At 35.9% G+C, this 21,070-nt stretch overlaps 1 protein-coding gene across 1 annotated transcript; it reads right to left on the bottom strand.

Annotated features, from left to right (window-relative positions):
- Positions 1-14,733: 14,733 nt before the first annotated feature.
- LOC112803350 (uncharacterized) lies at positions 14,734-15,498 on the bottom strand. The gene is made up of 3 exons (XM_025846848.2): positions 15,184-15,498; positions 14,948-15,076; positions 14,734-14,832 (listed from the first exon to the last, which is right to left on the bottom strand). The coding sequence occupies exons 1-3, from the start codon at positions 15,463-15,465 to the stop codon at positions 14,734-14,736; spliced, it is 510 nt and encodes a 169-aa protein (XP_025702633.1). The 5' UTR covers positions 15,466-15,498.
- Between the last annotated feature and the right edge of the window lie 5,572 nt (positions 15,499-21,070).

The raw sequence follows: 21,070 nt of genomic DNA, 5'->3' as shown, positions 1-21,070 counted from the left end.
GTATACATATGATGCATGCCTATCCTATGGCTGATGAGGCTCATCTGTCGATTATCCAACCAACCCAACAAGTCTGAAAACCTTAGACTGTCTCTCAACGTGCATCCCCAAGAGTCTATGCATAGCTTTTTCTCAAATAATAGATATTGCTCAATGGGGTTAACATTCCCAAAAATTTATAAGTGCCTGGTCACCCTTACGTCGTAGCGTCAACAGAGTATCGAGTTTTCGACCTAGTACATGTGGTGGCAAGCCACGATACTTTATCCAAGGAATCTCCTGTCTCAGATCATTTAATCATTCAAGCTAAGTATCATACATGATCATTCATTTGATTATCAAGTCAAGTGTCATACATGATCATCCATAACATTTCATAGTCATTTTATCACTTTTCAACTTTACTTCATCCCCAAGTTAATCCCATTTCCTAACTCCATTCGAATATCAGGTTTAATACTATTATTAAGGATTAAAGGGATGAAAATAAAGGTTTAGAGGTTTGAAATACAATTTAAAATGTTGAAAATCATATTTGCTGAAATAGGGGCCACGCGTACGCATGGGAATATACAAATGCAGCTCGCGCGCGTTCCCTTGTCACGCGTACGCGTAGGTGGGTACCTCATGTCACGCGTACACGTGGGCATGCTTGCTGGACCATCACGCGTATGCATAGGGCTACTCGCGTCGCACAACCAAAATTCCATTCCCACGCGTACGCGTGGACGTACGTTTTTTTTCAAAAACAACAGTAGATCAACCAGAGAGCTGCAACCCATGAAAATTCAGCTGCATAGTCACTTATATTTCATCCAAACTTCTGACGGGTATAACTCAATCGTTTTAAATTGTTTTCCTTCCATTCTTCAAATGGCATAAACTTCACGAATTCAATTTTCTTTTAAAACAAGTTAGAATCGATTTGGGGTTCCGAAAGCTAAGTTATAGCCCGCCGAAGTTTGGCCCAAAACCAAAGTGCAACAAACCTCATAAACCTCATTTTCAATTCAAAAGTTCATTTCATACACATCCAAACTTACCAAATCAACACTATATACCCTTCTTCATTACCATAGCAATCACCACCATAATCATAGTCCAAATCATCAATAAATTCACCAAAACATCACTAATTCATCAATCATTATTAACTATAAATTTACATTCTCAAATCCATGATTATCAAGCTATTCAATTCACACAAACACCAAACCAAATAAACTATTTAACAAGATGTAAGCAATAATTATATACACATTCGTTTCAGCCTATCCTAAGGTCGTCTAGTCAAAGTTTTCACAGAATTTTACATATTAAATGCAAGAAACCTAAAGCATACCTTAGCCGATTCTCACGTAATGATCAAGGCAATTTAATTAAAACAAACACAGCTCCTCAAAACTCAATAAACTCTAGGCTCAGCTTCCTCCAAGTTCCAATATTCAGACTTTCAAGCTCCAATTATTTATTCTCAACCTAATACACATTCATAACACATATATACCCAATTTAATTCCCAAATCACAAATTCAAAATATTTAGATAGAATTATTATATCCTGTCCTTATCCAAGCTTCACATAAGCAAGAGTGAACGTTTTTCTCAAGTTAATTGGATCCTAAAACATCAAAGAGTAAAGAAATTCAATACCTCCACTTAATGAATATTGGGAGAAAGGAGTGGCTAAGAGTGATTAGTGACTTACCTATGAAATTGTTCCAGTAAAAACATAAAGCTCGACGCAGTGGTTGTGTGGCTGCAAATGATACAGCGATCGGAGCTCGTACAGAGGAGAAACGTGGATTGGAAGTTGACGTAAGGGTTAGGGGAATTTTCGTTTCGCCTTCCCCTGTTGGCTTTCAGCAGAAGCAGCATTGAATTGGGGAAGAGAAGAGGGTTTGGGTTCACTTAAATGCTGGCCGATTGGGCCCGGTTCAACCGGTTCGGTCCGTTTGGTCCAATCTTGGACGGATTTCTTTGAAATTAGTGTCATAATTCTCGTTTTAATGAGCTCTATTCTAATTTGATATAATATTCACATTTCTAATCTTTCTTATTAAAAACTAATTTGTTGACTAATTATCTACTAATTTAACGGGGTTTACAGATCTCTCATGGTTTTAAAAACTTGCCTGCATCATCACATTATTAGAGTCCTTCTTGACTATCATCAGGTGACTTGTTTAGGTCAACCATCAACATTCTAATAATTGTTCTAGTTTCCCCCACTTAAGGGGATATCATCACCAATATTTATAGAACTTGCTCCACATAAATCGACAAGAAAAACAAGTAACTCCAAAAGATGTACATTTGTTTAATGATTGTGCTAATCCCTTATTAGACGTATGTCCTCATCATTATGTAACTGATACCTAATTCACACAAAATCTTATTAGAACAACATAAATTATACCTTAAACATAATAAAATATTATTAGTACCATCTATGAAACATAAAATAATAGAAAATAATCAAATAAATACTATAAATAATAACATTATACCTTTTGTAAAATAAAGTGTCACATACTTCCATTAGAATATTTATAATAGATTTTTTTTACTCTTTTTATGTGATGTTGACCAACGGCATGCACTGGAAAATTTTTCAACATTATTAAACATCTCACTTCGAGAGGCCTATATGTAAAGATTGGTTGGGCAGAACTAAAAGTAATAGATCCATTTTGATCATATACTATTTTTCCATCGTAAGGAATAGATAATAATAGTATTTTAGAAATTTTACAGAATAAAAATCAACAAAAATTGGTAGAATTAAACTTGAAAGAGATTAGAGTGATTTTTTTTTACTGAGTAGCTTCTTCCATCAGTCGGTGGGTTATTTAGGGGTGGAGCAAACAAGATTAACCAACCGTCCTTACCGGGTATCTCGAACAAGCAGGATTAACCAACATTCTTTATCCAGATCACAACATTCAATGCGCAAGCGGAATTAACCACTATCCTTACCCAAAAAATCACAAACAAGCGAGATTAACCACCATCCTTAATCTGGTATACCTCAGCTTAGTGCGCAAGCGGGATTCACCACTGTCCTTGCCACATTAATCATACTCATTGTTTTTTAATCAATTTCACAAATTATTATATTCATCAATTCTATTTCTTTATCACTATTAATTTATTCACCACTTCAGTTACTCAGACCACATTTTATCATTATCATTTACTTAAATCAATTTCATAAATTATTATGTTCTTTAAGCCCAACTGCTTATTAAGAAATCAATTTTGTTTTTTCGTGAGCAGGATAACACCATCATCCTCACAGCTACGTCGCAACTGCAAAACAAGCAGGATGAGACCTGCATCCTTATTCGGTGCAGGTGCCAAAGCAAATTAACTCAACATGAAAGCAGGATAACGCCCAGACCTTGCCACAAATAAATATTCAATCAATACACGAGCGGAATATCACCCAGACCTTGCCAACTCAGCCAATCAGGCCCTCACCAGTCTTGTCATTCATTTCTTAAGTCAATTTCGTATTCCGCCAGTTCATTAATCATAAGTTCTCGTCATTCCATCATTATCTTCGATACTCCGATCTAATCTTATTCAACTTCATCGAATTCATTCCTAATTATTCACACTCATTCTCAAGCCTAAGACGAGTTATCAGACCTTAAACAGTGGTTACAGAAGTGAAAGAGCATACTGCATAGGCAAAAATAGTTGAAACAATATTTTTGGGAAAACAGGCAATTGTGCGTACGCACGAGCCCCTTTTTGCGCGAACGCACGAAACTCTCACGAAAAAGATTCATTTTTGAAATAAAAGTTGTGCGTACGCATTACTTGACTTTTTGTGCATATGCATGGTATGTGAAAGAAACCATTTCACTTCTGTAAAACTCCTCATGCGTACCCGTGAGTCGTGCATACACATGACTTCAATTTTTTGCAATATTCAAATTTCAGTTTAAAATACCAATTTTCAATCCATCATAACTTTCTTTACAAAATTATGTTTTCCTTCATTCTTAAACCATTTAAAAGCTTTTTTTATTACCTTTAATTTAAGATAAATTTTATTGAATTCCATACTCCAAACACCAAGTTGTGGTCTGTCGAAGTTAGACAAAATCACTAACTTAACAAAAATCTACATAAACGCAATTTCACAAATCTTCAATCCAATTTGGTTCAAAACCATTACAATACCGTCTCTAAATATTCCAAGCAAGCCTCCTCAATCCATTCCTCAACACTTTCTCAGACAACCAATTGTCCAACTCACTCTCGTTAATTCAGTTCCAATCACATATGAGCATTTACATAACTCAACGACAATCTCAACTCATAAACACACCAATTACATAACAATCACATTACTTGTTACTTCAATCACAAATTCACATGCTTCCACTTACTATATAGGGACTTTCCTCACCTTACCACGACCTCCGACCCAATTCTATATCAATTATATTTATAGGCAATCATACCACAACAATTTAATCATACATACTCACACACATATTCACTCAACTAATCACAACATTATCGAAATTCATTCAATATTATCCTAGGGACAATTAACCTAGGTTTTCACATAGTGTTACATGGTGCCTAAGCAAAATTAAGATCCGTACCTTAACAATCCCCAGCAACGGCGCCAAAAACTTGGTGGACGAAATTGTTATCATCAATGGCGCCATCAACATGGTACGCACAATTGTAATCTCACTTCTTTATCACAACTTCGCACAACTAACCAGCAAGTGTACTGGGTCGTCCAAGTAATAAACCTTACGCGAGTAAGCGTTGATCCCACAGAGATTGTTGGTATGAAGCAAGCTATGGTCACCTTGTAAATCTTAGTCAGGCAAACTCAAATGGATATGGGTGATATACAAATAAAACATAAAGATAAAGATAGAGATACTTATGTAATTCATTGGTGGGAATTTCAGATAAGCGTATGAAGATGCTGGGTCCCTTCCGTCTCTCTGCTTTCCTACTGTCTTCATCCAATCCTTCTTACTCCTTTCCATGGCAAGCTTATGCAAGGGTTTCACCGTTGTCAGTGGCTACCTCCCATCCTCTCAGTGGAAATGTTTAACGCACCCTGTCACGGCACGGCTATCCATCTGTCGGTTCTCAATCAGGCCGGAATAGAATCTAGTGATTCTTTTGCGTCTGTCACTAACGCCCCGCCCTCAGGAGTTTGAAGCTCGTCACAGTCATTCAATCATTGAATCCTACTCAGAATACCACAGACAAGGTTTAGACCTTCCGGATTCTCTTGAATGCCGCCATCAGTTCTAGCCTATACCACGAAGACTCTGATCTCACGGAATGGCTGGCTCGGTTGTCAGGCGAGCGCTCGGTTGTCAGGCGATCAACCATGCATCGTGTATCAGGAATCCAAGAGATATCCACCCAATCTAAGGTAGAACGGAGGTGGTTGTCAGGCACACGTTCATAGGTGAGAATGATGATGAGTGTCACGAATCATCACATTCATCAAGTTGAAGAACAAGTGATATCTTAGAACAAGAACAAGCGGAATTGAATAGAAGAACAATAGTAATTGCATTAATACTCGAGGTACAGCAGAGCTCCACACCTTAATCTATGGTGTGTAGAAACTCCACCATTGAAAATACATAAGAACAAGGTCTAGGCATGGCCGAATGGCCAGCCTCCCAACGATCAAAAGATCTAAAGATGTCCGAAGATTCCAAAGATCAGAAGATTAAAATACAATAGTAAAAGGTCCTATATATAAAGAACTAGTAGCCTAGGGTTTACAGAGATGAGTAAATGACATAAAAATCCACTTCCGGGCCCACTTGGTGTGTGCTTGGGCTGAGCATTGAAGCATTTTCGTGTAGAGACTCTTCTTGGAGTTAAACGCCAGCTTTTGTGCCAGTTTGGGCGTTTAGCTCCCACTTTGGTGCCAGTTCCGGCGTTTAACGCTGGGAATTCTGAGAGTGACTTTGAACGCCGGTTTGGGCCATCAAATCTTGGGAAAAGTATGGACTATCATATATTGTTGGAAATCCCAGGATGTCTACTTTCCAACGCCGTTGAGGGCGCGCCAATTGGGCTTCTATAGCTCCAGAAAATCCACTTCGAGTGCAGGGAGGTCAGAATCCAACAGCATCTGCAGTCCTCTTTAGTCTCTGAATCAGATTTTTGCTCAGGTCCCTCAATTTCAGCCAGAAAATACCTGAAATCACAGAAAAACACACAAACTCATAGTAAAGTCCAGAAAAGTGAATTTTAACTAAAAAATAATAAAAATATACTAAAAACTAACTAGATCATACCAAAAATATACTAAAAACAATGCCAAAAAGCGTACAAATTATTCGCTCATCACAACACCAAACTTAAATTGTTGCTTGTCCTCAAGCAACTGAAAATCAAATAAGATAAAAAGAAGAGAATATGCAATGAATTCCAAAAACATCTATGAAGATCAGTATTAATTAGATGAGCGGAGCTTTTAGCTTTTTGCCTCTGAACAGTTTTGGCATCTCACTCTATCCTTTGAAATTCAGAATGATTGGCTTCTTTAGGAACTCAGAATCCAGATAGTGTCATTGATTCTCCTAGTTAAGTATGATGATTCTTGAACACAGCTACTTAATGAGTCTTGGCCGTGGCCCAAAGCACTCTTCCAGTATTACCACCAGATACATACATGCCACAGACACATAATTGGGTGAACCTTTTCAGATTGTGACTCAGCTTTGCTGGAGTCCCCAATTAGAGGTGTCCAGGGTTCTTAAGCACATTCTTTTTGCCTTGAATCACAACTTTATTTCTTTCTTTTTCTCTTTTTCTCTTTCTTTTTCTTTCTTCTTTTTTTCGAATTTTTTTCTCTTTTTTTTTGTATTCACTGCTTTTTCTTGCTTCAAGAATCATTTTTATGATTTTTTAGATCCTCAGTAACATGTCTCCTTTTTCATCATTCTTTCAAGAGCCAACATTCATGAACCACAAATTCAAAAGACATATGCACTGTTTAAGCATACATTCAGAAAACAAAAGTATTGCCACCACATCAAAATAATTAAACTGTTATAAAATTCAAAATTCATGCAATTCTTCTCTTTTTCAATTAAGAACATTTTTCATTCAAGAAAGGTGATGGATTCATAGGACATTCATAACTTTAAGGCATAGACAATAAGACACTAATGATCACAAGACACAAACATAGATAAACATAAGCATAAATTTTTGAAAAACAAGAAAAATAAAGAACAAGGAAATTAAAGAACGGGTCCCCCTTAGTGATGGCGGCTTGTTCTTCCTCTTGAAGATCCTATGGAGTGCTTGAGCTCCTCAATGTCTCTTCCTTGTCTTTGTTGCTCCTCTCTCATGATTCTTTGATCTTCTCTAATTTCATGGAGGAGGACGGAGTGTTCTTGGTGCTCCACCCTTAGTTGTCCCATGTTGGAACTCAATTCTCCTAGGGAGGTGTTTAGTTGCTCCCAATAGTTTTGTGGAGGAAAGTGCATCCCTTGAGGCATCTCAGGGATTTCATGATGAGTGGGATCTCTTGTGTGCTCCATCCTCTTCTTAGTGATGGGCTTGTCCTCATCAATGGGGATGTCTCCCTCTATGTCAACTCCAACTGAATAACAGAGGTGACAAATGAGATGAGGAAAGGCTAACCTTGCCAAGGTAGAGGACTTGTCCGCCACCTTATAAAGTTCTTGGGATATCACCTCATGAACTTCTATTTCTTCTCCAATCATGATGCTATGAATCATGATAGCCCGGTCTATAGTAACTTCGGACCGGTTGCTAGTGGAAATGATTGAGCGTTGGATAAACTCCAACCATCCCCTAGCCACGGGCTTGAGATCATGCCTTCTCAATTGAACCGGCTTTCCTCTTGAATCTCTCTTCCATTGGGCGCCCTCTTCACAAATGATCGTGAGGACTTGGTCCAACCTTTGATCAAAGTTGACCCTTCTAGTGTAAGGATGTTCATCTCCTTGCATCATGGGCAAGTTGAATGCCAACCTTACATTTTCCGGACTAAAATCCAAGTATTTCCCCCGAACCATAGTAAGTCAATTCTTTGGGTCCGGGTTCACCCTTTGATCATGGTTCTTGGTGATCCATGCATTGGCATAGAACTCTTGAACCATTAAGATTCTGACTTGTTGAATGGGGTTGGTAAGAACTTCCCAACCTCTTCTTCGGATCTCATGTCGGATCTCCGGATATTCACTCTTTTTGAGTTTGAAAGGGACCTCGGGGATCACCTTCTTCAAGGCCACAACTTCATAGAAGTGGTCTTGATGCACCCTTGAGATGAATCTCTCCATCTCCCATGACTCGGAGATGGAAGCTTTTGCCTTCCCTTTCCTCTTTCTAGAGGTTTCTCCGGCCTTGGATGCCATAAATGGTTATGGAAAAACAAAAAGCAATGCTTTTACCACACCAAACTTAAAAGGTTTGCTCGTCCTCGAGCAAAAGAAGAAAGAAGAGAGTAGAAGAAGAAGAAATAGAGGAGATGGAGATGGCCTTGTGGTTCGGCCAAAGGGAGGAGAAGTAGTGTTTAGGTTGTGTGAAAATGAAGGAGTGAAGATGGGTTTATATAGGAGTGGGGGGAGGGTGATGTTCGGCTATGGGAGGGTGGGTTTGGGAGGGGAAGTGGTTTAAATTTGAATGGTGGGGTAGGTGGGGTGTTATGAAGGATGGATGTGAGTGGTGAAGAGAAAGATGGGATTTGATAGGTGAAGGGTTTTTGGGGAAGAGGTGTTGAGGTGATTGGTGAATGGGTGAAGAAGAGAGAGAGTGGTGGGGTAGGTGGGGATCCTGTGGGGTCCACAGATCCTGAGGTGTCAAGGAAAAGTCATCCCTGCACCAAGTGGCGAGCAAAATTGCTCTTTGTGCCAATTCTGGCGTTAAACGTCGGGCTGGTGCCCCTTTCTGGCGTTTAACGCCAACTTCTTGCCCTTTTCTGGCGTTTAATGCCAGTCTGGTGCCCCTTTCTGGCGTTAAACGCCCAGAATGGTGCCAGACTGGGCGTTAAACGCCCAACTGCTAGCCTTACTGGCGTTTAAACGCCAGCAGGTTCTTCCTCCAGGGTGTGCTATTTTTCTTTCTATTTTTCATTCTGTTTTTGCTTTTTCCATTGATTTTGTGACTTCTCATGATCATCAACCTACAGAAAACATAAAATAACAAAGGAAAAATAGATAAAATATAACATTGGGTTGCCTCTCAACAAGCGCTTCTTTAATGTCAGTAGCTTGAGAGAGGGCTCTCATGGAGCCTCACAGATGCTCAGAGCAATGTTGGAACCTCCCAACACCAAACTTAGAGTTTGAATGTGGGGGTTTAACACCAAACTTAGAAGTTGGTTGTGGCCTCCCAACACCAAACTTAGAGTTTGACTGTGGGGGCTCTGTTTGGCTCTGTTTTGAGAGAAGCTCTTCATGCTTCCTCTCCATGGTGACAGAGGGATATCCTTGAGCCTTAAACACAAAGGATTCTTCATTCACTTGAATGATCAATTCTCCTCTATCAACATCAATCACAGCCTTTGCTATGGCTAAGAAGGGTCTGCCAAGGATGATGGATTCATCCATGCACTTCCCAGTCTCTAGGACTATGAAATCAGCAGGGATGTAATGGTCTTCAACCTTTACCAGAACATCCTCTACAAATCCATAGGCTTGTTTTCTTGAATTGTCTGCCATCTCTAGTGAGATTTTTGCAGCTTGCACCTCAAAGATCCCTAGCTTCTCCATTACAGAGAGAGGCATGAGGTTTACACTTGACCCTAGGTCACACAAGGCCTTCTTGAAGGTCATGGTGCCTATGGTACAAGGTATTGAAAACTTCCCGGGATCCTGTCTCTTTTGAGGTAATTTCTGCCTAGACAAGTCATCCAGTTCTTTGGTGAGCAAAGGGGGTTCATCCTCCCAAGTCTCATTTCCAAATAACTTGTCATTTAGCTTCATGATTGCTCCAAGGTATTTAGCAACTTGCTCTTCAGTGACATACTCATCCTCTTCAGAGGAAGAATACTCATCAGAGCTCATGAATGGCAGAAGTAAGTCCAATGGAATCTCTATGGTCTCATTTTGAGCCTCAGATTCCCATGGTTTCTCATTAGGGAACTCATTGGAGGCCAGTGGACGTCCATTGAGGTCTTCCTCAGTGGCGTTCACTGCCTCTTCCTCCTCTCCAAATTCGGCCATGTTGATGGCTTTGCACTCTCCTTTTGGATTTTCTTTTGTATTGCTTGGGAGAGTACTAGGAGGGAGTTCAGTAATTTTCTTGCTCAGCTGACCCACTTGTGCCTCAAAATTTCTAATGGAGGACCTTGTTTCAGTCATGAAACTTTGAGTGGTTTTGATTAGATCAGAGACCATGGTTGCTAAGTCAGAGGTGTTCTGCTTAGAACTCTCTGTCTGTTGCTGAGAAGATGATGGAAAAGGCTTGCCATTGCTAAACCTTGTTGAGGTCTCTGTTGATCCTTCCATGAAATATTTGGATGATTTCTCCATGAAGGATTGTAGGTGTTTCCATAGGGTTCTCCCATGTAATTCACCTCTTCCATTGAAGGGTTCTCAGGATCATAAGCTTCTTCCTCAGATGAAGCTTCCTTAGTACTGCTTGGTGCATTTTGCATTCCAGACAGACTTTGAGAAATCATATTGACTTGTTGAGTCAATATTTTGTTCTGAGCCAATATGGCATTCAGAGTGTCAATCTCAAGAACTCCTTTCTTCTGATTAGTCCCATTGTTCACAGGATTCCTTTCAGAAGTGTACATGAATTGGTTATTTGCAACCATTTCAATCAGCTCTTGAGCTTCTGTAGGCGTCTTCTTCAGATGAAGAGATCCTCCAGCAGAGCTATCCAAAGACATCTTGGATAGTTCAGAGAGACCGTCATAGAAAATACCTATGATGCTCCATTCAGAAAGCATGTCAGAGGGGCACTTTCTGATTATTTGTTTGTATCTTTCCCAAGCTTCATAGAGGGATTCGCCTTCCTTCTGTCTGAAGGTTTGGACTTCCACTCTAAGCTTACTCAATTTTTGAGGTGGAAAGAACTTTGCCAAGAAGGCATTGACTAGCTTTTCCCAAGAGTTCAGGCTTTCTTTAGGTTGTGAGTCCAACCATGTCCTAGCTCTGTCTCTTACAACAAAAGGGAATAGCATAAGTCTGTAGACCTCAGAATCAACCCCATTAGTCTTGACAGTGTCACAGATTTGCAAGAATTCAGCTAAAAACTGATGAGGATCTTCCAATGGAAGTCCATGGAACTTGCAATTCTGTTGCATTAGAGAAACTAATTGAGGCTTAAGCTCAAAGTTGTTTGCTCCAATGGCAGGGATAGAGATGCTTCTCCCATAGAAGTCGGGAGTAGGTGCAGTAAAGTCACCCAGCACCTTCCTTGCATTGTTGGCATTGTTGTTGTTTTCGGCTGCCATGTTTTCTTCTTCTTTGAAGATTTCTGTTAGGTCCTCTACAGAGAGTTGTGCCTTAGCTTCTCTTAGCTTTCGCTTCAAGGTCCTTTCAGGTTCAGGATCAGCCTCAACAAGAATGCTTTTGTCTTTGCTCCTGCTCATATGAAAGAGAACAGAACAAGAAAATGTGGAATCCTCTATGTCACAGTATAGAGATTCCTTGAGGTGTCAGAGGAAAAGAAAAATAGAAGGCAGAAGTAGAAAATTCGAACTTATCAAAGAAGATGGAGTTCGAATTGTGCATTAAGGAATAGTGTTAGTCCATGAATAGAAGGATGTGAGAAGAGGGGAAGTAATTTTCGAAAATTAAGTAAAAGATTTTGAAAACATTTTGAAAAACACTAATTGATTTTCGAAAATAAAAGTGGGAAAGAAATAAATTGATTTTTGAAAAAGATTTTGAAATTAGAAATTAAAAAGATATGATTGAAAACTATTTTGAAGAAGATGTGGTTAAGAAGATATGATTGGTTTTAAAAAGATGTGATTGAGAAGATATGATTTGAAAAACAATTTAAAATGATTTGATTTTGAAAAATTTTGAAAACCTGAAAAAAATTTGATTTGAAAACAGAATCTTCCCTCTTGTGCCATCCTGGCGTTAAACGCCCAGAATGGTGCACATTCTGGCGTTTAACGCCCAAAACTCTATCCTTTTGGGCGTTAAACGCCCAGCCAGGTACCCTGGCTGGCGTTTAAACGCCAGTTTGCCTTCCTCACTGGGCATTTTGAACGCCCAGCTTTTTCTGTGCAGTTTCTCTGCTGTATGTTCTGAAGCTTCAATTCTCTGTATTATTGACTTGAAAAGACACAAATTAAAAATATTTTTGGATTTTTAATAATAAGGAATAATCAAAATGCAACTAAAATCAAATAACAATGCATGCAAGACACCAAACTTAGCAGTTTGTATACTACTGACACTAACAAAATGAGAATGCATATGAGACACACAAACACTCAAGTCAAGAGAAATTAAAGATCAGAGTAATGAAATCATCAAGAACATCTTGAAGATCACTGAAGACACACAAATGAATGTAAGAAGAACAAAAACATGCAATTGACACCAAACTTAAAATGAGACTCTAGACTCAACAAGAAACATAAAGTATTTTTGGTTTTTTTATGATTTTGTAAAATTTTTTTTTATTTTTCGAAAATTAAGTGGGAAAGAAAATAAAGGTATCAAAATTCTTGATGAGAATTCCAGGAATCATGCAATGTTTAGTCTAAGACTCCGGTCCAAGAATTAGACATGGCTTCACAGCCAGCCAAGCTTTCAAAGAAAGCTTCGGTCCAAAACACTAGACATGGCCAATGGCCAGCCAAGCCTTAGCAGATCACTGCTCCAACAGCAAGATTGATAGAAATCAACATGCTCTTGTGATGATAAGTTGAAACCTCGGTCCAATAAAATTAGACATGGCTTCACAGCCAGCCAGACTTCAACAGATCATCTTGAAACTCTAGAATTCATTCTTAAGAATTCTGAAAAAAAATACCTAATCTAAGCAACAAGATGAACCGTCAGTTGTCCAAACTCAACAATCCCCGGCAACGGCGCCAAAAACTTGGTGGACGAAATTGTTATCATCAATGGCGCCATCAACATGGTATGCACAATTGTAATCTCACTTCTTTATCACAACTTCGCACAACTAACCAGCAAGTGTACTGGGTCGTCCAAGTAATAAACCTTACGCGAGTAAGGGTCGATCCCACAGAGATTGTTGGTATGAAGCAAGCTATGGTCACCTTGTAAATCTTAGTCAGGCAAACTCAAATGGATATGGGTGATATACAAATAAAACATAAAGATAAAGATAGAGATACTTATGTAATTCATTGGTGGGAATTTCAGATAAGCGTATGAAGATGCTGGGTCCCTTCCGTCTCTCTGCTTTCCTACTGTCTTCATCCAATCCTTCTTACTCCTTTCCATGGCAAGCTTATGCAAGGGTTTCACCGTTGTCAGTGGCTACCTCCCATCCTCTCAGTGGAAATGTTCAACGCACCCTGTCACGGCACGACTATCCATCTGTCGGTTCTCAATCAGGCCGGAATAGAATCCAGTGATTCTTTTGCGTCTGTCACTAACGCCCCGCCCTCAGGAGTTTGAAGCTCGTCACAGTCATTCAATCATTGAATCCTACTCAGAATACCACAGACAAGGTTTAGACCTTCCAGATTCTCTTGAATGCCGCCATCAGTTCTAGCCTATACCACGAAGACTCTGATCTCACGGAATGGCTGGCTCGGTTGTCAGGCGATCAACCATGCATCGTGTATCAGGAATCCAAGAGATATCCACCCAATCTAAGGTAGAACGGAGGTGGTTGTCAGGCACACGTTCATAGGTGAGAATGATGATGAGTGTCACGGATCATCACATTCATCAAGTTGAAGAACAAGTGATATCTTAGAACAAGAACAAGCGGAATTGAATAGAAGAACAATAGTAATTGCATTAATACTCGAGGTACAGCAGAGCTCCACACCTTAATCTATGGTGTGTAGAAACTCCACCGTTGAAAATACATAAGAACAAGGTCTAGGCATGGCCGAATGGCCAGCCTCCCAATGATCAAAAGATCTAAAGATGTCCGAAGATTCCAAAGATCAGAAGATTAAAATACAATAGTAAAAGGTCCTATTTAGAGAGAACTAGTAGCCTAGGGTTTACAGAGATGAGTAAATGACATAAAAATCCACTTCTGGGCCCACTTGGTGTGTGCTTGGGCTGAGCATTGAAGCATTTTCGTGTAGAGACTCTTCTTGGAGTTAAACGCCAGCTTTTGTGCCAGTTTGGGCGTTTAACTCCCACTTTGGTGCTAGTTCCGGCGTTTAACGCTGGGAATTCTGAGGGTGACTTTGAACACTGGTTTGGGCCATCAAATCTTGGACAAAGTATGGACTATCATATATTGCTGGAAAGCCCAAGATGTCTACTTTCCAACGCCGTTGAGAGCGCGCCAATTGGGCTTCCGTAGCTCCAGAAAATCCACTTCGAGTGCAGGGAGGTCAGAATCCAACAGCATCTGCAGTCCTCTTTAGTCTCTGAATCAGATTTTTGCTCAGGTCCCTCAATTTCAGCCAAAAAATACCTGAAATCACAGAAAAATACACAAACTCATAGTAAAGTCCAGAAAAGTGAATTTTAACTAAAAACTAATAAAAATATACTAAAAACTAACTAGATCATACCAAAAACATACTAAAAACAATGCCAAAAAGCGTACAAATTATCCGCTCATCAGCGCCCCAAAAGTAATGTAGAACATTGTGCCAGCAACACATTGAGCATTTGATTTGATAAGCTTATCAAATATAAAAGTTGTATTCTGCATAAGAGTGCAAAGATCCACATGCATAATATAATTAGAAGAATATTTAAGCACATAATGTCACCATACATAGATTAAACTTAGAATCAAAATCAATATAGAACCAATTTACATTGCTCTCATTGTAGACTTTCAAAGCTTGCTTGGAAAAATCTATCAATGGAGGGCGGTTTGCTTCGGTCAACGTATAGGGCTTAATTGAACCAGGTAGAATGCCTTCAAACCAGTCAACATCGAATCCCTGGAAAGCCAAAATTGAAACCCTAACTAGCAAGATCATTATATCACAGAACACGAGAACAAAATAGTTAAATCACTAAATGTGTTGTGAGAGATCAGAAGGCGTACGTTGCTTTCAGCAACCTGCCTCCGATGTTCACGAATTTCTTCATCAGTCATTAAACGTCTAGGCGTAAACGGCACATATTCGGAATCAGAATCAGAATCAGTATCATCTTCTGTCTCTTCCTCCTCTTCTTCTTCGTCAGAGGCAGCCGTATCCTCAACAACTTTCTCTTCATCTTCTTCGGAGGAGGAGGTATTGCCTCTGACACAAGACCTTTTGGCGTGCTGCTCCAGAGTCTCTTGTTTCTCTTTCTCCAATTGCACGATACGATCATCCAAATCCATCTTATTTCTCTTTTCTACTCATACATTTTCCAATCGCAATAATCAAAATATAATATATACTCACCAAAAAAACAAAAATAAATAAACAAAATAAGCAAAATATATGTATACAGATAACCGAACAAAAAATAACAACAATCACAGTGATGATAATAATAAAAGCAGAAGATTTAACGAATTTGGAGACGAAGAAGGGCTCAAAATTCACCTTAAACTTGCAAATTGCAACGTAGTAGCAGAACCTCCACTTGGAGTTTTTGGTGAATTAGGGTTCGGGTTAGTGTTTAAATTGTCAGCCCCGGGATTCTTTTTATAAACGAAAACGGTTTTTTAATTTGACCACGAGGAAGTGGACCGAAAACAAACCCTCGTATCTTTATTAATAAAAAATCTTAGGGAGAGAGAAGAGAATCAGAGTTTTTATTTAATTTAAAAGAGGCTTGCTACACATACAAGTCTTTTTTGTTAAAATAGGACTCTATCTTTATTCTCGTCCGATTAATTAGTTCTTCAGAGGATCTATCAGACTAGGATGGAGTGAATAAATTGATCAGTTAATATGAATATTCAATTATTTCTTTAACTTGGAATTGATTTGATTCACATCTTTCATTTGTGATAGACATTTTTCCATTTGTGATATAAAGATTCAAAAATAGGGATTTCGAGTAGTGTATTCATTAATCAATTGAAATAGTATTTCAGTACAAATACGTAAACAAGGCTTTATAGTCTTACAAGTCCAATAAAATACATGCATTACACTTAATTAACGCATTACACACTTCCACATTCAAGAGTAAATAAAACGCACGTTATTCAACAACTTCCTGTTTCCAAAGCGCGCTACTCACCATGCATTATGAACGACTCTTCTTCTTCCTCCATGAAAACAATTTTCTTGCCAAATTTGAAGATAATGAAACTTTAGAAATACACCCAAACGATTACAGAAATACACCCCAACGATTACAGAAATTTACCTAAACGATTATAGAAATACACTCAAAGGATTACAGAAATACACACAAAGGATTACAAAAATACACCCAAAGGATTTAAGAAATACACCCAAAATTCGTTGAAGTACACCTTATGCATATTTCAGAACTCTTTCTCTTTCTCCTTCTCATCTTCTGCTGCTTCTTCTTCTTTAAAAACGATTTCACAGCTTGATGTCAAAAAAATGGAAATCGAGAATAACAAAGAAAAAAAACAGAGAAAAAAGCACATAAATAAAGAAGAAGAACAGAAAGAGGAAGAAGAACGTGCAGCAAGAAGAAGAAGAAGGAGAAAGAGAAGGCAAGAAACGAAAGAAAAGAAGAAGAAGAGGAAGAGGAAAAAGAATGTGCAAGAAGACGAAGAACGAGAAAAAGAAAGCAAGAAACGAAAGAAAAGAAGAAGAAGAAGAAGAAGAAGAAGAAGAAGAAGAAGAAGAAGAAGAAGAAGAAGAAGAAGAAGAAGAAGAAGAAGAAGAAGCGGAAGAGGAAGAGGAAGAAGAACGTGCAGCAAGAAGAAGAAGAAGGAGAAAGAGAAGGCAAGAAACGAAAGAAAAGAAGAAGAGGAGGAAGAGGAAGAAGAAGAAGAACGTAGACTTTGCATCGCGTTTTTGGGGTTTATTCGTTAATTAACTTGTAAAGCATACAAGCCCTAATAACTTGTATGGAGAGTTTTTCTCAATTTAGAATTGTTGTACATAAAACATCTAAACTAAAAGGCTATTTATAGCTAAAAATAAGATAAGATATATAAAATTACAATTATTAATAAATTATAGAGGAGTGTTAAAAAGTCAGTAATTTTGTGTTTTGTAATTATCAATTGGTCATTAATAATATTTTTAATAATGTGAAATTACATTCAATGATAAGAGATCACTCATTTTTTTTATGATTAAATACTAATCAAATTATTAAAAAAGTGCTAACCCCTAAACTTTTCCTAAATTATATTTTAAAAAAACGGATATTTGATAGCAACTAATTTTATTTTCTCTTGTGCTGTACAGAAAATTGTGTTAAAATTATAAATATGATTTAATATTTTTATAAATTATATATAGATTTGTTAATTAGGTTATTATTTGTGAGTTAAATTAATTGTCAAAAAAGTTACAGGATGTTGATTCGAATTTAAAAATTATAGCATTAATTTTCCTCTCAAAAACATTTTGAGAAATTAATTTATTTTTGAATTTTTTGTAATATCAATTTTAGTTTGTAAAAAATTAAAGTTTAGTAGGTTTTAATTTAGGTATTATTTTGACTTCTATAGTTGTGAGCTAACTCAAATTCAATTCGTTAATAGTTCGATAAGCTGAGTTTGTAAGTTAAACTTGAGCCTGAATTTAAACTCATATATTAAATGAGTTGAGTTTGAACTTGAGTAAGCTCAACTTATTGACTTGTGAACGGACTCGGTTATATAATATAGGGTATGTCTAAAATTAGGTATGTTTAAAATGAGCACGACAATTATATGCTTATTGAATATGCCACATTTATATAGATCATTAGATTATATTAGATGAAAATCAAAGGTTAATATAAAAGAAGAGCATTGATGGATTCTAATAAATACAGAATATTCTAGTACATAATTAAATGTTTTAAATGACAATACTTTAATACACAATATTTTAAATAGTAACAGAATCTTTTATTTTTAAATAATTAAATATAAAATATATAAATACAAAATATATGAGTATTTTTATTCATTAAGATTAATTATTATGCAAAAAAAAATTTATAATATCAAAAATTATATTAAAATGATATTTTAAACTATAACATAAAAATATAAAATAATTAAAATTTTATTTTATATTACTTAACAAATAATTAAAATATTATATTCAAAATTTATTAATTAACTACTTTTGTTAAAGATATTATTATATAATATAATTTTTCATGAAAATATTTTTAAAATATTATATATAATACATAAAAATATTAATTTTTTTATTTTTTTATTCTTTTTAGAAAAATAGAATAAATAATATAATTCTAAATGCATGCCTATCACATTATATATTTACTTATATTAGTAAGATCTAAACTAATCACACTTACGTAATTAAAAATATAAAATATATAAATATTTTTTATTCATTAAAATTAATTATTATGCAAAAAAAATTTCTATAATATTTAAAAATTATATTAAAATAATATTTTAAATTACAACATAAAAATATAAATTAATTAAATTTACTTTATATTACTTAATAAATAATTAGATTATTATATTCAATATTTAACGAACTATTTTTGTTAAAAATATTATTATATAATATAATTTTTTATCAAATATTTATCTACATAAAGTTTATTTAAAATAGTATATATAATACATGAAAATGTTATTTTTTATTTTTTTTAGAAAAACTGAATAAATAATATGTATCAACCATGTATATGTATTATATGTGTAAATGTAATAGTGACTAATATAAAATTTATATATATTCTTTAATTTTTTAGACTCTTAATATATATGCTATCTCATGACTCTCTCTTCTAGTCCTTCTTATTCATATTTATTTTGTTGTAATATTAAGTAAATAATTATTTAAAATTTTTTTTTTAAATTTAACATTTATAATTTCATATATATAATATTTATAATTATATAGTTATAATAAGATATTTTTTATTTTTTATTATTTTCAATTTTTTTATTTTTCTGGTTAAATTTTTTATTCTCTAACTCGACAAAATTTTTATATTATATATATATATATATATATATATATATATATATATGAGAAATTGATGTATAAATGTCTTTTACAAAATATTTTTTATCATATATAATTTATTAAAAATATATTTTGTTAAATTCAAGAATAAAATATATAATTTTTTAATTTTGTAAAAAATTTAATATGTTATTTGATTTTAATGTTATTATATTATTATAATTATTTAATATATTAAATAAGCTGAATTTGAATTTGGGTAAGATCAATTTATTCACATATATACATATATAATTATGATAGAAGACAAATTATAAGGGAAGTTCTGTGGTGCCTACCGCAATAGTCATCATCTCATGCAGACTATATGTGTTGTTGTTGGAATACGACACGTGGTTGTGAATATGCGACCATAGTAAAGGAGCGTCTCCGTGATTCCGTTATTCGTTTGTGCTAAATTTGTTAATTAGAATAAATGAAATGTTTAGATTAGGTAATAGTTTGGGCAGGATTGAGTGTTTGTGTTACTGGGCTATAGGTTTTGGGCTATAGTAGTTAGATTTTTGGCTTTTTGAGATTTAATGCCAATTTAGTCTAATAATTTTGGCACAAAAATAATGAAAATGACTCTCTCGTCCAAAGGTCAAAAGTAGCTTTTATGTATGTGGACTTAGTTGAAACCATAAACGACCTATGTTGCTAAATATACTAAACCCCAACGTCTTAACTAATTACCCTAATTATATACTTTTATTGAAATCATAAACCTCAGTCTAATGCATACTGCATAGTTTATTATGCATGTATATCACGGTATATGTTATTTGTTGAGTTAAGAAATTAACTAATATAATTGATAATGACAAACATTAGATTATTGGGTTAATTACCAAATTAGTTTTGATTATTTTAGTTTAGTGATGCAGACCAAAATTGATAGACAAAGCAGCAGCCCAAATTGAATGGAAAATATAAACAAGGCTAGTAGGCTAAAAAACAACAACAGCCCAAAGAAATCAAAGAAATAAAGTTAGATGGGCCAAGAAAATCAAACGGGTTGAATGAATCAAAACCAATCCAAACCCGTATCCATCATTCCAAGCTGATCCCTCTCATTTACTTTCACCAAAAGCAACGTTCACTTTTCATCTTGGTCAGAAATCAGAAAGAGAGAGAGAGAGAGAATGCTTAGTCCCTAAGTTGTTCACCAAAGAAGCAAGAAAGAGAAGATTAAGCAAGAAAGGGTGAAGTCTAATCACTCACATCAATCTGTATCAAGAAGAGGTTAGAAGCTAAAAGTGATTTTATTTCCTTCTACATGCATCTCATTTTCTTCTCTTCATCTTCAACTATCTGCCAATCCAATCCATCTTGGGATACATGGAAAAGTTTATTTCTATTATACACTGCTGTGTATCTACGGCTAAAATTATGTCTTGGAGACCAAGTAGTTTTTCAATGGCCAAGATCTGAATTTACCATTGAAGATATTTGTTTCTGTTGATATGTGGCTTTCGGTCAACAAGAGAAGGTTAGAACCAAAGTTCCTATTTTGAGGATTAATAGAAAAAAGTGAGATGGTGGGTTGGTGAAGCTCAAAGCTCGAAAGTGACCTAGGAGAGAGCAACTCAGTAACATGCAAGGAGATACAAAAGAAGAGTTTTGATCATTCAAAAGCCAATGAGAGATAACCAGTGTTCTTGAGGTGTATGTTCTGAGAAGAGTTCTCTGAAGAAGTTCATCTACTTGGACAATGCTTCCTAGTCAAAGGAGCATTCTGCCAAAATGAAGAACCGAATCAGAGGCTAGCAAATCTGGTTTATCACATAGCAAAAAGGCTGTTGAAGAGTCAATCTCCTTCATGTTTTGCATATTGTAATTTTCTTTTTAATGTTTATC

Source organism: Arachis hypogaea, chromosome 5 (genome assembly GCF_003086295.3).
Source record: "Arachis hypogaea cultivar Tifrunner chromosome 5, arahy.Tifrunner.gnm2.J5K5, whole genome shotgun sequence".
Lineage (NCBI taxonomy): Eukaryota > Viridiplantae > Streptophyta > Magnoliopsida > Fabales > Fabaceae > Arachis > Arachis hypogaea.
This window is presented reverse-complemented; position numbering and strand designations above follow the sequence as displayed.